Consider the following 16,599-nt stretch of genomic DNA (forward strand, 5'->3'; position numbering starts at 1 on the left):
CTTCCCCAACATCCTACTCCAGGCAGCGGGTAGGAAATAAGTGGGGGCAGGGTGGGACGGAGCTGCAGCTGGGTAGGGGCAGGAAGTGTGGGGCTAGGGTGAGTGGCAGTGCCCAGCAGGGTGGCAGGAGTGCTGAGCTCGGGTGGGCAGGATATGGGGATCCCCACCATGGTGCACAGCCCCAAGCAATGGCAGCAGGAGCACCAGATGGCAGGGGCTCAGTGTAAGCACTGCTGCCTGGCACTGTGCAGCTCTGGCCAGTGCTGCACGTGGGGATGAGGAGTGCAGTGCAGCCAGGCTGCCTCTATCATAGGGACTCCGAGCAGCACACATGCAGCCCCTGGCACTCACGAAGCGCTGGAAAAGCCCCACACACTGAAGCCAGCTGCCTTCCCCACCTCATGCTGCACAGGTCCTGGGACTCTGCCAGAAGTGGAGAGGAGTCCTGCCCACTGCTTCCCCTTGGAGTCCTAGAACCTGTGCAGTGGGAGGGAGGGGAGACAGGGATTGGGGATGGCAGCCAGCTCCAGTGCACGGGGCTTTCCTGGTGCTGCGCAAGTGCCGGGGGCTGCGTGGGTGCCACATAGAGCCCCCATAGAGGTGGCCCAGCCAGGCTGCGCTCCTTGCCCCCACATGCAGTGATGGCTGGAGCTGTGCACTGCCAAGCAGCAGCATCCGCACCAGGCATGAGCGCCCCAAGTGGCCCCACCTGTTGGTGCTCCTGCTGCTGCTAGTAGGGGTTATGTGCCATGGGGGTCCCAAAATTCCTCTGTGATCCCTCTCACCCCGCAGAAGACACACACTCACACCCTGCTCCCACAACCCTCCACATATACACCCCCAACATACCCTATTGCCCCCCTACACCCCACCATACACCGTCCCACAATACACACACTTTATACCCTACCATACACACACACACACACCAACCACACCCCATAGACAGTATACAAGAATAAGACTTTATTTCTGAGTTATGATGCGATCGCCACTATTATACACTATGCAAACACAAATCACAACAAAAACGTTTTGTAATAAAATTAAAATATGTTATAGTAGGTGTTTAACTTTTAGTGTATGAGTTGTGTTTTTTTCTGGTTCCAAGATGGCAACCCTTCCCTCCCAAAAGGAGTATTTCTGGGGAACAAGGGAGGGACTTCTGGTGGCAAAGGTCAGGGATTAGGGGAGAAACTTTAAGTCCCAAGATGGCAACCAGGGGCTGGGGCAGTTGTCAAGGGGTAGGGGTACCCATGTGGCCTTTGACGGTCCAAAACTCATTAAGCAGCCCTCAAGCCAAAATAATTGCCCACCCGTGTGTTAACCTCTTACAGCCTGTGAGCCACCAGTTGGACAGCCCTGCATTAGATAGCTGTGATAGAGCACTTGAATAGCAAATTTGCTTGCCTTCCCACTGACGAGCAAGAATTTTTTCTTCAACCAGGAAATAAACAATTCAGAAGACGAGCAGCCATGATCAGTAAAGAGCATGTAGCTTTATTATCAACTTGAAACAAAACAAGTCAGGTATTCTACAGGGTTGATCAGGTGAACTCCAGAAGAGAGATGCTGTCAGAAGATAGCTTTAAGCAAGTCATAAGGTCTATGTAAGCTTCTTCTCGCATGCAAAGAATGAGTGATCCTTTTATCTGACTGAGGCCTGTCCACCCTCATCTACATAAGCAAGTTTAAATAAAAGATCTGAATTTGCAGGAATGGGAGGAAAATAGTTCATGAAAGTTAGAAGAACATTCAGAATAAATCCTTAAAAAATGAAGTTTGAAGCTCTGCCTTTCTGCATTGTCAAGAGCAAATCCAGAGGTGGTTGTCATCTTGTGAGGCTACACAACAGCGGCATGGAAGCATACCTTAAGGAGGAGGGGCGTATCTGATGCCAATCTCTTAAAGACGGTATTCACTTCTTCCATTGGGCAAAAGGGATAACTGTATGTAAAATATTACTCAGGAAAGCAGTATGGATTTATCTGTTAAAAAAAACCAAACTGACAAAAAAATAGACTGAACTGATTGTGAAGCATCATCCAAGAAGCAGAACAGGAAGAAAGTCTTGAAGTCAACCATAGCAAATTGGATCAAAGCTTGCATAGGACATTCCTCCTCTGGACGATATCATGACTTATACTAGCAGATCAGTACATATATCAAAGGCTGAGAGAGTGTAGGCCTCCTCATATAAGACTTAATAGCAACCGCTTTAGAAACACTATGAACTGTTGATTTGGCCAAGGTCAAGCAGAAACTCTATTGTGAATCAAGCAATAGAATATGTATCTTATGCTTTCTTGCCTTGTACCTTTACCACCAGGGACCCTTCATTGGAAGGTCCTTCTTCATTGGAATGAATATGTAAAGCAACCACTTGAATGTGTAAAGTAACCACTAGACTTGACTTTGTGAGGATTTGTCTATGTGCAAAAGTGTGTTTATACTAGCTGATTCCCATCAGGAAAAGGAATAAACTAAACCAGTACAAATATGTGTGGACTTGGTTTTGTATGAATATATCAATTTAAAAAATACCTGTCAAAACCTAACATAGCTATACTTGTACAACTGTTCAGGATACTTGAGGTGTAAACTGAACAGTGTTCTATGCTGCCTCCTTCTGAAGGATAATTACAGGGGTGACTGGTGCATCCTGAGCCTGTGGGGGCACAATTTGTGGGCAGGTCCAGCGGCGGGCAAAAAGCCCCATATCCGCTCCTATGCTTTGGTGCCGCAGCTTAGTGCCCCTCCCATGCCGCCAGCCCACGCGGCAAAAAAACTGCCCTGTCCTGAGCAGTGGCAAGTCAGGGGCCAATCTCAGGGGGTCATGTGTCCCCACTACCTGTGGACAATTTATATAGATAGTAGTAGATACAATAAAAAGTTAAGTGTTGCTGTTGGATTTTAAGGACTTGTTTGGTTTATTTATTTAGCCTTCTTAGGATTCACTTTGCGCTGTAGTCACTTCCCATTATTGAGGGCTGTTTGCTATGCTTCTGCCAGAAAGTGTTGCTTTTACCTATTAATTTACCCAGCTGATCATAAGAGAAAAGAAGTTGGATCTAATCTTTTATTTTGACCTATTTTATAATTCTAATTTTTACAGAATGTATATTTACCTATTTGACTAGTGATATTCCTTCCTCATATTTTGTATTATTCTTGTTTGGGAATGACCATATGCAAATAATTAATTCTGAATATTCCATTTTTGTCATGCTTTCTTCAAGATGTCCATTCCTCTAATTGAAGTGAATTGGAAATGCTGGTGTGGCTATGTGTTCTGAAAATGGTGCTACTGGCACTTGGATTCGTGCTTCTCCTACCTTTCAGTCACTTCCCAAACTCTGAAGAATGTATGGAGGTTAGTTAATGAGAGCTGCTGTCCATATTATCAGAGAAAATAAATTAAGAAGTAAAAATAGCATTTTCTTTGTATACTTGTTTAGCTTTTTGTATTTGAGGATCTTAGCGCTAGCTAATTCTAACAACTCCCTGTTAGAGGATGGGAGGGTTCTTAGTTATCTCTAACCTCCACCTATAGTCATTTGCAGCAGAGCAAAGTAGATACTAATTTAATTTGGTAGCATTTTACAAAAGTGCAAGAAAAGGAGCTCAAACAGGAATAGAAGAAACCTAGATTTATGTTTGCCCATGAATTTTGAATCTCTCTCCTTTAGAATGTGCAAACTGCCATATAAGGCCTTATTCTTAGAAGTTTTGAACACTCAGAGGTCTAATTAAATATGTAGGCTTAAGTATTTTCGCCCAAAGAAAACTGTTGCAGAGCTATAAATATGACTAGATCTACCAAGTTGTATTATTTTAAGCACTAGAGATCATTTACCTCTAAAATTTTGGTGGCTGAAATTAGTGAGACTCATATTGGTGAAATCATGCATGTCAATGATGTAGTTAACAGTAAAAACATTTTGTTGTGTTACAGGATGAGAGGCTTGTGGCATATGCACTACAACAGAAGAACAGGAGTCAGAAAACCTGGATTTGATTCCTAGAGACTTGCCACAGATGCAGGTCTAACCCTCCTGTACCTCAGTCTCCTCTTCTGTAAAATGGGGTTATCTTGTTAATGCTGTTATAACAAGGGCTTGCTTTGCAGAGGGCTCTGATATTCTAGCTGAAAAATACTCATAGGAACCTGTGACAAGTTCCGAGTGGTGCCCGGGGAACAGCTGTCTGAGCTGCTTGCACCGCTAGTAAGGGTCAATATTGGCAAAGGGTGTAAGAACAAGCTGTCCTCCTCGAGCAGCAGGACCCTGGCGGGTAGGGTGTGTGGCTCGGGAACCCTCTCCTCGGGGCTCTGGGTATGCTTTATGGAGGCAGAAGTGGCTGCCCGGCTGCTGGAGCGGAGCTCCCTTTGGCTGGGCGGCAGCGTGTGGCTGCCTATGAGCCGCTCTCTTCATACACAACAGCACAGCACTGAGCCCAAGCCTCCGAGCCGCACATCCCGCCTCAGCCAGTCTCCCCTCCACTCAGTTTTATATTTGCGCGCCCTTTCAATCCTCAGTGACGTGTCCCCCGCCGCGCCCAATCCGAGGCGCCCTCTGGTCAGGACAATGGAAGGGGCTCCGCCAATCGGCGCGGCGGCTGGCTTGGCGGCGGCCAATGGGAGCGGGCCTGTGTTGAGAGTAATGTTACCAGCGCTGAGAGTGTGAGGAGGCTGCGTATCGATCCCGCTCTCAGCCATTGCAGTGCATTGGGCTCCGCCGCGACCCAGACCCAGCAGCATTGGGGGCCAGCGGCGGCCGGCGAGGGGCTCTGTGGCTGGGCGAGCGCGGGCGGCAGTGACGCGGGTGAGCAGGAGCCGGGGCCGGGGCCGGCGGGGTGTTTGCGGCGCCGGCTCAGCCCTAACCCAGCCCAGCCCCGCGCGGCCGGCGGCGGACGCGGGGGCAGAGGCAGCGGTAGCCCCGCTCCGCTCGCTCCTTTCCTCCTCCTGGGGGCTCCGGACGGGCGGGCGCACAAAGGCGGCGCGGGGCGAGCGGGGGAAGGGGAAGGAGGTGGCGCGCGCGCGTGTGTGTGTGTGTGTGCGTGCGCGCCGGGCCGAGGGAGCCGCTCGCAGCGCCCAGCCGCAGCCGGGGCGCGGGGCCCGGCTCGGTCGGGCGCCGCCGGGGCTGGGCGGGCTCGGCCGCGCGGGCCGCGCTCGCTGCATGTAACATGGCTGACGCGCGCCGAGCGCAGACAACAAGGCGAGCGGCGGCTGCGCCGGGCGGGGGCGCAGTTCCGGGAGCCGCGAGCAGCCGCCCTTGCTGTGGGGCGAGGCCGGCAGTCGCGGCGGGGCTCGGCTCGGCCCGGCCCGGCCCGGCCCGGCCTGTCATGGCCGAGTGTGCGCGGGGCGCCACACAAAGGGGAGGAAGGAGCCATGTTCTCGCGGCGGCCATGGCCGCAGGGCCTCGCGGCGCGGCGCGCCCCGCCCGCGCAGGAGCCGGTGACCTTCCTCGAGCCGATAGGAGCCAGCGCCATTGCGCGGCCCCGGCTCTGCCCGCGCCTGCCGGCCCCAGGCCGCTGCCTTTGGGGGAAGAAACAGGCCCCGAGACGCACACGGGGGCCGGGGCTTCACCCACGGATTAGCCCAAAGCGCCGCCCGGCCCGGCCCTGCCCGCTTCTCCCAGCTCGCGCCCGCCCTCCCCCCACCCCCGGCCGAGCGAATCGGCTCGGAGCAGCCCGCCTCCCCCCGCCCCGCGGCTTGTGCAGAAAATGGCCCTGAGGGGCCTTGTCGGTTTCACTCCACCTCCTCGTGTGAGGAGCCTTCAAAATGGCGGGAAGAGGGGTTTAAACGCCAGCTAATGGCAGAGTCCGGGCTGGAACTCTGAAGTGAGGCGAACTTGGTGGCTCAGCCGGGATCTTAATAAACGGGGAGGAGGGGAGCCTGGCTCGGGTTGGGGCTTTTTTTCTTTCCTGCTACCTCCGTCCTCCTTTCTCTTTATTTTGCTCCTTTCGTTCTGCCAGGAAGAGCTGAGCAGCCCCCAGCGGCACGGCACACGTCCCCAGATTAGTCCTGGGTAAAGGGGCTTGTGCCTGGAAGTGTCTCCATTGCAGACCTTGTTTACTTGATAGAAACTTCAAACCGGACGCGTTTAGTCAGACCAGAAATCTGTTTTTGTCCTTACGCCAAACCGATAGGAAATGCTGCTTCTGTGGCATTGTGAGCAGGCAGCGGGTGCACATTTTACTCCTCTCAAGGAGCAAAGTTTGTGTGGGTCGGGGGGTACAGTGGCTTTCCACTGAAAGCTCAGAGGAAATGGTCTCTCCACTTCTGCTGTGGGGTTAAAAGTACTCAGAAATCTTTTTATAACCCTTCTCTTTCTACTATTTAAAAGATAGGGAGACAGTAATCTCCATGAACACTGACTGGCTCTTCATCATAAGCAAGTATGCTTTTCAAGCCTTTGGTTTCAACATGTCTGAATGCAGTATTCATTCCAGTATTTCTAGTTACACCTTGTAAGGAAGAGTTGGGTTTGCGTTATAATTGAAATAAAGTAACAACAGATGGCGTGGCTCTGTGTTCTCATAAACATTACTGTGCAAAGCATATACAGGAAACTAAGAGCAGTTACTCGAATCCTAAGCCCCGACAAGGATACTATCAACTGTCATGCTTGCTTTTCCCTCCTGTCCCACCATCTAATTTCTTCCTTTCTGATAAGTGGTTGCTGCTCTGCAGAAGAGATGCAGCTTCCATTGAGACTAGTTGTCTACAATTCATCTAGCCATAGGCACTCTTGGTTACAGATGATCATTTATACATATCCTTCAGGAAGTGTTTCTGATGATGGTTAAATGTTGGTTACATTCATGATGCTGGTTTATTGCATCTACCAGGCTACCTCAGAAACTAGTAATTATTTTTATAAATAGGGACCTTTCCAGGAGAGGAGAATTTAATTTTAATATATTCTAAGAGGTCCTTATAAAGTTAACATGTTCTTCAACATACTGATCCCTTCTATCTTGCTGTCACATTGTATGGAAACAAAAATGTCTGAAGGCTGGCTATTCCTTTATAATTTCAGAAAATCATCAAAAATGGGCAAAGGTGATCCTAAGAAGCCGAGGGGTAAAATGTCTTCATATGCATTCTTTGTGCAAACTTGCCGAGAGGAGCACAAGAAGAAGCATCCAGATGCTTCAGTGAACTTTTCAGAGTTCTCAAAGAAGTGTTCAGAACGATGGAAGGTAAGAACAATTTAAAATATTAGTATAAGTTAGGGTCAGCAGCATTTTTGGGCAGAGCGCCAAAACACCCACAAGTTACAAGATGTTGGCGTGCTGGGGGTGGACAGCAGGGGAACTGCGAGGGGCCCAATTCTTGTTGCAGACCAGCCTAGTCCCTTCACCTTGATGTGTGCGCCAAGCAAAATGCTTTCATGTGCCATGCTCTGGCACCTGTGCTGCAGGATGAATATTACCCAAGATTAACTTGTACTTGTAAATGTATTTGCAACTGTAATGTTACCCCTGCTATAAATTCAGAGGGGACTCCGATGTACTTTTGCATTGTTTTTATTCATTTTACAGACTATGTCTGCTAAGGAGAAAGGCAAGTTTGAAGATATGGCAAAAGCTGACAAGGTTCGTTATGAAAGAGAGATGAAAAATTATGTACCACCCAAAGGGGAAACAAAAAAGAAGTTCAAGGATCCAAATGCACCCAAGAGGCCTCCGTAAGTAGATTTTTTCCAGTTACTATTTTTTTTTAATTCAGGAGCATTGTACTGATGCATCTCCATAAAGTAATTTCTCTTAAGAGTCCAGTTACAGTACATAGAAGTACACCATTTTTTGTACACTGGTGCAAGTATCCCTGCTTACAATTGTAAATGCCAGGGTTTGATTTTAAGTCTAGTCCACTTCAACTGCTGTTTGGTTGGAACTTCATATGGAACTGTTGCTATAGGTCCAGTTTTGAAAAACAGATACAAATATCTTTTGCAAGCCATTTTGATATATTTTTGTTAACAACAACCACATTTAAAACTGTTGTAAAATATTAGAGACCCATACTATAACTAGTCTGGCATGAGTGGAATATTTGGCCCACACCGTCTCCCTTTTGAAGTCCATAGGGTTCTGCCACCATTGCCTGGTGTCTTTGAACCTGCATGAAATAGCTTGCAGGGGGCTTACTCCTTAAGTGGACCACATGACTGAATTCAAAAGCACTGCCACAGGGGTTTAGTACCACAGTAAATTTTTATGGCTTATTTTAAAAATAAAGCCAACATTGAGAGGAATGAGGAAAGTATGTAGGAATGGGGATTTTTGTTTTGGCAGCTTCTGACATCTGGAAAATCTTTAGGGTATTCTAGTATTTGTTGCAAGACAGTTCATGTAGCATCCATGTTGTTACAACTGTTAAAGACAAGGAAACTTACTATATGCCACTCTGGCATCCTTTGCTCAGATCCTTTGCTCACTGCTGATTGGCAGTACATTTGGCATGTGAAATTAACCTTTTCATAGGTCTTGCTAAAAAAAAAAAAAAAAAGGAGGACCGGATATTCTGTAGTCCTTGAGTGTAAGGATGCGTTAAGTTCCCAAAGCCAGCATTAAAGTGGTTACTTCGTTGTATTAGATTTAAAGGTTAATTATACAACTTTTGTGTGGGATAGGCAAAGCCTTTCAAAGTGCTTTTGAAGGGTTATGATGAAGTGTACTCCAAATCATAGTGAAGATTCTACCAGCATTTGCTGTCTGTGGTCCAGTAGATTAACCTTTTCAATTTACAATTAAAATTTTCCTTTTCAGTTCTGCTTTTTTCTTGTTTTGCTCTGAGTTTCGTCCAAAAATCAAAGGTGAATATCCTGGGCTGTCCATTGGAGATGTTGCAAAAAAGCTGGGAGAGATGTGGAACAACACTGCTGCAGATGATAAACAGCCTTATGAAAAGAAGGCTGCTAAACTGAAGGAGAAGTATGAAAAGGTAAACATCAAGGTTTAGTGTTAGCTGGGTCTCTTCTCATTCAGATTGTTTTGGCTCTGAATAGCTCTGAACAGATGAATCATTAATCATCGTAAATGACGTTACCCCTTTTTTATGGCTCAGTGGTGCAAGCTCACTGTCCTTCATTTCCCTTGCTTAAGTCTTGACTTGAGTCTGCCCTTACCCCCGCCATACTCTTACAGTGGATATCAAATATATAATTATGGAAACGTCAAATATCTTTTCATACTTAGAGAAAATTATTCTAATTGCATGTCCATATAAGAATTTTGATACTGAAGAACTGCTATGTTGCATGTTTTCTGTTTTCATTCATCTATATTTCAGTTCTTTTTGATATTTTAGTAGATACCATTGTTTTAATATTCAGTACAGATACAGTGGTTCATAGCAGCATCTAAGTGCAGTTTGAAGCACCAGGTGACACGATAAAAGATAAATTTATTTTTTTTGTCGTGAACATATACTATATAACTTTCTTCAATATACATGTCAGTTATCAAAAGTGAATTTTTAGTTTATTCTCCATAGTGTAACGTAAGGGGACAAATGAGAAATGCTAGTAATAGACATGCATTCTCCTGGATACACTTTGTGCCTTTCATCTTTCCAATAATGAACATGCTATTAACCTGATTTCTTGTGTCATTAAAACAAAATCCTGTTTTAATGATTTGAAGCTGTATTGGATGTGGGGATGTAGAGCAGTTCTGACTGCATGTTGATTTCTAGAGCAAGATTTCCATCCCAAAATAGGCGAAGGGAGAAAGGGATGCATGACCTGATGTTCTTTATGAAGGATCAGTGTACTCTCCAAGGAGCAATGTTCTGTGTATTACAGCACAGATGCTATCATTGATTATGTTCCCTTACTAGCAAGTTAAACCACTTTAGAGTTGTGGCACACTAGTGGGCAAGTGTAACTGGTGGCCCTGTCTAGTTGTAGGGAGGAACTATCTTGCAGATATATTGTAGGATTAGAAGACTTCCTGTGCAGCTCTTCCTGTGCAACTCAAGGTATTATTTGGCCTTTGACATGTAAATTATTCATACATAAAACCATATTTTTGTATGATTAAAATGAATAGGAAATTCAGAGCTGAAAGTAAATCCTCCTGGCAGTTAATGGTTATGTATCTAAAGCTTTTTTTAGTTTGTAAGAGGATGTTTTAAAAATTACAGAACTGGTAACCTTTAGTTAAAGCTATTTTTTCTCTTTACTAATGTCAGCTAGGGTTGATATGCTTACCCCTGTATTTTAAATCTGAAGTTTTTATGTTAAATATTATTTCTGGAGAAAACTTCTGAAGATCTGTTATTAAGTATTCTGCTGATAGAAGGTTGACCTGTTAGTGTCACTTCTTTCCAGAATATATGATAAATTTTTAGGATATGAAGGAATGATGGGAATAGCAGTTTAAAAATGTTACATAAAAGAATATTATCAAGTTTTAAGCCATTTGCCCCAAGGCACTCATCTATAGGATAATATCTTCTAGAGTTATTAGAGATCAGTTATATTCCCTGCTCATTATATTCTATAAACCCAGAGGGTCCAACTGTTCTTATGACTTCTTCCACTGGCAATCACTTCAGTTTGACTAATTTTTGAAGAACTAAGTTTTTTGCTTTGTGAGCCAATACAATACATTTATTGCATGCAGAAGGTGGCACTGTCTACCCTTTAATTACACTTCTTGTACTTTTTTGTTTTAATAAACTTCAGTTAGTCAGAATTCTATATAATTGCTCTTCACTGAGGCATAACATTGCAAATATTAAACCACATCACTGTGTTTTGGATGGCTGATTATAATTTTGTGTGTCCTAAGGAGTTTGTGTGCATTTCTTTGAAGATGTAGAGATGAGTGGCTACATTATATCCACAAATTCATACGGGTCAATTGAAACTCCAACAGACCTCTTGTCTGGTTAAATCTAAGACCTGTTTGCCATTTTTTCCTCTTCTAAGGATATTGCCGCATACCGGGCCAAAGGAAAGACTGATACAGGCAAAAAGGTAGTTGCCAAGGCTGAGAAGAGCAAGAAAAAGAAGGAGGAGGAGGAAGATGAAGAGGAGGATGAAGATGAAGAGGAGGATGAAGAAGAGGAAGAGGAGGAGGAAGAGGATGATGATGATGATGAATAAGTCTCTTTTAGAGCAATTTCTTTCTTGTCTATAAAGCATTTAACCCCCCTGTACACAACTCACTCCTTTTAAAGAAAAAAATCGAAATGTAAGGCTGTGTAAGATTTGTTTTTAAACTGTACAGTGTCTCTTTTTTTGTATAGTTAACACACTACCGAATGTGTCTTTAGATATCCCTGTCCTTAGTGGTATTTCAATGGCCACTAACCTTGCCTGGTACAGTGTGGGGGTTGTAAATTGGCATGGAAGTTAAAGCAGGTTCTTGTTGGTGCACAGCACAAATTAGTTATATATGGGGATGTAGTTCATTTTTCATCTTCAGTTGTCTCTGATGCATCATAAAAATAATTGTTGTTCTGTTAACTGAATACCACTCTGTAATTGCAAAAAAAAAAAAAGTTGCAGCTGTTTTGACATTCTGAAGGCTTCTAAGTAAATACAATTTTTTTATTAGTATTGTTGTCATTTTAATAGGTGCCCTTGAAAAATCATAATTTTTCTTTTTTGAGGGGAACTCATCTTTGCTTTATTAAGTATGCCCATTTGGGATCACGTGAATATTACAGTTTTCATCTTTTCATATAACCAGCTGATAAACAAAGCTTTGATCTGCATACCCTGCATAATCATGATAGGGTAGGAAAAGAAATATACAGGCATATGTTAAAAGAATATTCTTCCGTAACTGGAAACAAAAAAAAAAATTCAATCTCAACAAACTGATATTTGCTCAGATTTTTGTGAAATATAATATTCTATTGAGTTGCGTAAGTTTACCAGTCTTGGAGAGTTGAGAAGTATAGAGTTCAATTTTACAGCACGGAATACTTCCAATAAATAATATGCTGTTAAAAAATTCTGTCCTAGAAGGACTAATAAGGTGTCCACCCATCCTGGTGTGGAGGGAATTTACATATGTGACTCCATTGCTATGTAATGAAAGTTGTATTTGTAAATCTCTGAACACCTGAGATGAGCATACCCCTAAAATGTATGAAGTTAAAAATATAAAATTACCATATTAATTTTCTGTGACACCATGTCTAGTGATGGCCATGGGCTTTATACCATGAAACTCTCCTGGTAGCAAATGGCCCACAGGAAAGGATTTTACTTTCTAAGGTTTCTATAAATGGTACCATTATTATTTGTTAAATCTATGTAAATTCATATTTGTATTCTTAAAATTCTAGTTTTAGCCCTTTAAAAAAGTTGTATATTGTCTCAAATTGAAAATGAGATAAGATGTATTTTTCCTGTTAGGTTTTATACCGCACTCTTGATGTCTGCCCATTTATAAGTTAAATATAGCTGTATGGAAAAGTACATTTTATTAAATTTTGCATTAAAAAGTGAAATGTTTAACCAGTATACCAACAACGTCTAATTTGATCAAATATAGTTCTCTTCCAAAACCAAAGTGAGGTCTTTTTGCATATTCAGTAAAACTTCAAGTGCTGGCAACTGTAACTATTTTCACAATATACCTGCTTACCAGTTTGGGGGACAATTTGGCAATTTTGTGGTTATAAAAATTATGGTTCTCTTAAGTGCCAGTGTTTAAAAATAGCATTCTTGTAATTTTACACGCTTTTGTGATGGAGTATTGTTTTGTTATACAATTTTGACTTTCAGATTCTTATTTCAATTTGCATTTGTTTATGTATAACTTCAGGAGAAATACTGAACACCTGAATCCTGGATGATACTAATAAACTAATAATTGCAGAGGTTTTAAATATTTAGTTAAGTGACTCAGTTAATATCCTAAGGGTTTTTTATTTTCAGGTTCATTTGTGTACTTGTTTTGAATTCTAAACAAAAAAGCCATTGCAATAAAAGACCTCTTTATGGAGAGCAGGGGAGTTAGGGGTTCATTTAAATAGTTGATCAGACTGTTCACTCAAATTATCATAACTTATTAAAAACAAATTACAGGTAAATCTTTCCTTGGACTATACTTAACAGGATCCTGGTTTCTTGGATCTGTTTCAGTGCTTGACTTTGGCAAAGCTGAAACTCAGAGTGGTTAATCAATTTTGGAAGGTGGCTGGCTGCTTGAGAGGGACCATATTTATCCTTTTCTCTATTATCAGTTCCTTGGCTTATGGGAAAACTGTAAAGTCAGATACAAATATGTAGTACCTCCAAGGCTGAGGAAGGTAAGTGATGTTATGTTTGCTACATTTAAAAAAAAACAACTGATGGTAACCAGTTTTCTTCAAGGCTAGAGGTTAAACCGCTGAAGCTCCGGAGATCTCGGAGCCAAATTCTGCAATCAAGTATGTATCAACAGCTTTTGAGATCAAGTTGTACTTGTGTACCTAAGGGAAAATTATGGTTTAAGGATCTCTTACTACATGTAGTGCCTTTGTTTTTTGTGTCCTTACATGACAAGGTATTTAGTAGAATTCAGAGATTCATTGGAATTAGGCCCTTGCCGTAAATGCTTCTCTTACGGTCTTGAACTTGAAACTTTTATGCTGTCAACTGTGCCTCTTACTGCCCATGCCACTGCCACATAGAGTGGAGGTATCAGTGAAAATGTTTGTTGGGGTAGTTATAAGAATGAATTATTTGTAGGGAAAAAATGCCTCCCAGTCTAAAACACTAGTTCTGTTTTAAGATGCAGCATGTTTCTAGGAAAGTTACATAGCACTGGGAAGGATCTCGCATCACTCAGGCCAGCCCCCTGTTTTTGCAAATTATATATTTGTAACCTGTTCGTAAGAACCCAAACCAGTTCTAAGTCAAACCTGGCTGTATATTCCAAGACTTGTCAAGTTAGGCCACTTATCAATTGGCACTTGTTTCTATGTGCCTTAATTGAGCTTAAAAGTGTGTTTGTTAAGATCACAGCCATTTAGACATAGGTCTTCACAAGAGAACTAGACAGTATTGTGATAAAAAAATGTAAATGTTTTAATCTTCAGATAAAAACTTTAATTTTGAAAGGATTTTGCTAACTACAGGTAAGGATTGGGGTGGAAAGAACTTCAATGTTGGAAGTAAGGAGCAACTGGTTAAAGTCTATAGCATGGGTCTCGCAGTTAGCACTTGTTCTGTCACAAAGTTGAAGGTGCTACCACTGATTTTCAAATTGGTCTACATCAGTTGTACAAATTCCAAATTCCATTCTATTGGGTTAATCAACCATGCTAGTGTGTTGTGTAGATTTAACCAAATCCGCTTTTCTTTTTTCTGTACAGAAGCCCTTAGAAATTTGAAGTAACAGGTATCAGTTGGCTCAAAAGATGTCTGCAACTTAATTAGGATAAATACTAAGCTGAGACTGAGCCCATCTTAATCGCTTTTTTAATGCAACAGACCCATCATGAGCATGATGGCTTGAGGCTGAGTAGAAATTAGTCTCTTAAAGTTCACAGAAAGCTGGGTAGCTAAATCCTAGCAAGAGGATAACCCGGACAGACTGGAATGAAATGTAACAGCTGTTTTTGTGACTGACAAGCAGAGCTTGAGAAATATCCCTTATTTTTACTAGCCTGATCTATTGTCCTGCCATTTGCTTGTCCTGTGCCCTCAGAAAAGTAAAAATCCATTTATATAATATACATATTATCAAGGCAACAATCTAAAAATTCAAAACTTGCATGTGTTAAGTTTTACACATTTTTGTTAGATACTTGTCAATCATTTGACCACCTAGAAAACAGCTCTGATGATAATTCAACAAATAGTTTTCCTAACCAATGCTAGTTACACCATCTCTTGTTTGTTACAATCTTTTCTTTCCTGGCTTCAGTCCATACTTGTTTTTATAATGGAAAGGGTGTCTTTTCTGAATCATTTAAGGAAAATGCTCTTAAGAAAGAAAAAGTATTGGATATTTTGTTTTTATGAAACGTATTGTGGAAGGTTTTGTAGGCTTGTCTACATAGAAGTTATTCTTGGTAAAAGTTTTACTCTGCTTCAGGTGTAAGCAGAGGACTCTGCTTTAAGGCAAACCTGAAAAGGGCACTTAGGACAAGTTTCAGAGAAGCACATTCCTGGCCATAGAAGGGAGATTCAAAGAATTTTTTTTTCCTGTACAGTCAATTAGAGAGTGGGGTAGATGCCTCCAAAAGTTGACCTACAAAATCTTGTAGGTGGAGTAGCAACCCACTTAGAACTAGCTGGTAGGACATTGTAAGTATGGGGTGGGAGAAGAATCACAATGGAGTTTCCTAATCACTGTTCTGGCTGGAACTGGAGTTTAGGTGCTTCTTTTCATTTGAGGACCAGTGTACTGTCTTCTGAGGCTATGCGCTAAGCTCAATTCTGGCTGCTTGCGGGGTTGAAGTTTTTTGAAAAGTTTTTAAAATACAAAAAAATCCCAAAAATGCTTTGTGAGGAAGCTCCTCTGTCTGTATAGATCGGGCGCTTCAGTGGGGCTTTTGGTACTTTTATTTAAAGCTGAGTAAATCTTTCAGATAAAAACACCCAAAAAACCCCATTAAAGTGTCTGACACATACAGGTGTTGGGTGAGCTGGGCCCAACTAACATGCTGCCTTTTCTGGGCATGCACTGGGCTTGGTGTGGGAGTGCACCAAGTTTAAAGTACTGTTTTTGTTCTTGGGTTTTGTTTTGTTTTTTTTAAATATTTGCAAGCAGCCTTTGTAACAGCCAGTGCTGGTGATGCTGCCTACCTTTTGCATAATGGGCAACTCACCCAGGAAGTGGGGGACCTGAGTCATGCTGCTACCAAATTTCCTATCTCCCACAAAAGTACTGCAACCACCTGGATGTGGAGTAGTCAGTGTGTGGGGGGATTGAAATGGACATACGTCACTTGCAGAAGCTGAGCTGCACAACTAGGATCAATAATATGAAGTACATAAACAGGCTAGAGATTTTTTTTCTCCTGTCCCCTCAGCCAAATGCTATCATCACTAGCTTACAGAGTAAGGCTTATTTGTTTTTGGCACCAGGTTGCTTATTGTGACATTACTGCCATCTCCCACCTATGCTTCTGAGTGAAAGAATACTTTTTGGTACATATTAGATAGATATGCTCTGAACATACCCACCAGGATCCTCTAGGGACTTAGGTAGAGGTTAGAGGCTGCTCTACGTGGTATATAGATGTGATACTGCTTGGGCAGGAATTGGGCACATTCCTCCTTAAAGTTCAGGGAACTTTTGTGCTTTACACAGAAGCCTTAGTTTTAGGTGCTTTGGGGCCAACTTTGTTTTAGAATCACTTGGGCAAAGACAAGATGTCAGACTTCCTTTTATCTGATACTTGAGTAATGTTCAGAAAGAAATGTACTTGTTAAGGGTTTTGTGGAACTGGAATACCTTTTTATGACTCTCTAACATACATTATGCAGCAACTTTTGATGACTTTTTTTTTTCTTTAGGTGAAACACAGAGCTTTATTTCATATGAAAAACAGAATTTAAGAGTGACTGTCAGGTATTTCCTATGATCCTCTGTGCCATTAAACATATTGGGTTCCACTTAGGGACCACCTAC

General features: G+C 42.7%; 1 protein-coding gene across 1 annotated transcript; it reads left to right on the forward strand.

Moving 5' to 3' along the window:
- Positions 1-4,665: 4,665 nt before the first annotated feature.
- Positions 4,666-12,862, forward strand: HMGB1 (high mobility group box 1). Its single transcript, XM_090028123.1, has 5 exons — positions 4,666-4,823; positions 7,044-7,206; positions 7,549-7,694; positions 8,779-8,953; positions 10,947-12,862. Exons 2-5 carry the CDS (start codon positions 7,057-7,059, stop codon positions 11,121-11,123), a joined length of 648 nt encoding a protein of 215 aa, XP_089884249.1. The 5' UTR covers positions 4,666-4,823; positions 7,044-7,056; the 3' UTR covers positions 11,124-12,862.
- Positions 12,863-16,599: the final 3,737 nt, after the last annotated feature.

Source organism: Crocodylus siamensis, chromosome 1, assembly GCF_052110815.1.
Source record: "Crocodylus siamensis isolate JL-2025a chromosome 1, ASM5211081v1, whole genome shotgun sequence".
Lineage (NCBI taxonomy): Eukaryota > Metazoa > Chordata > Crocodylia > Crocodylidae > Crocodylus > Crocodylus siamensis.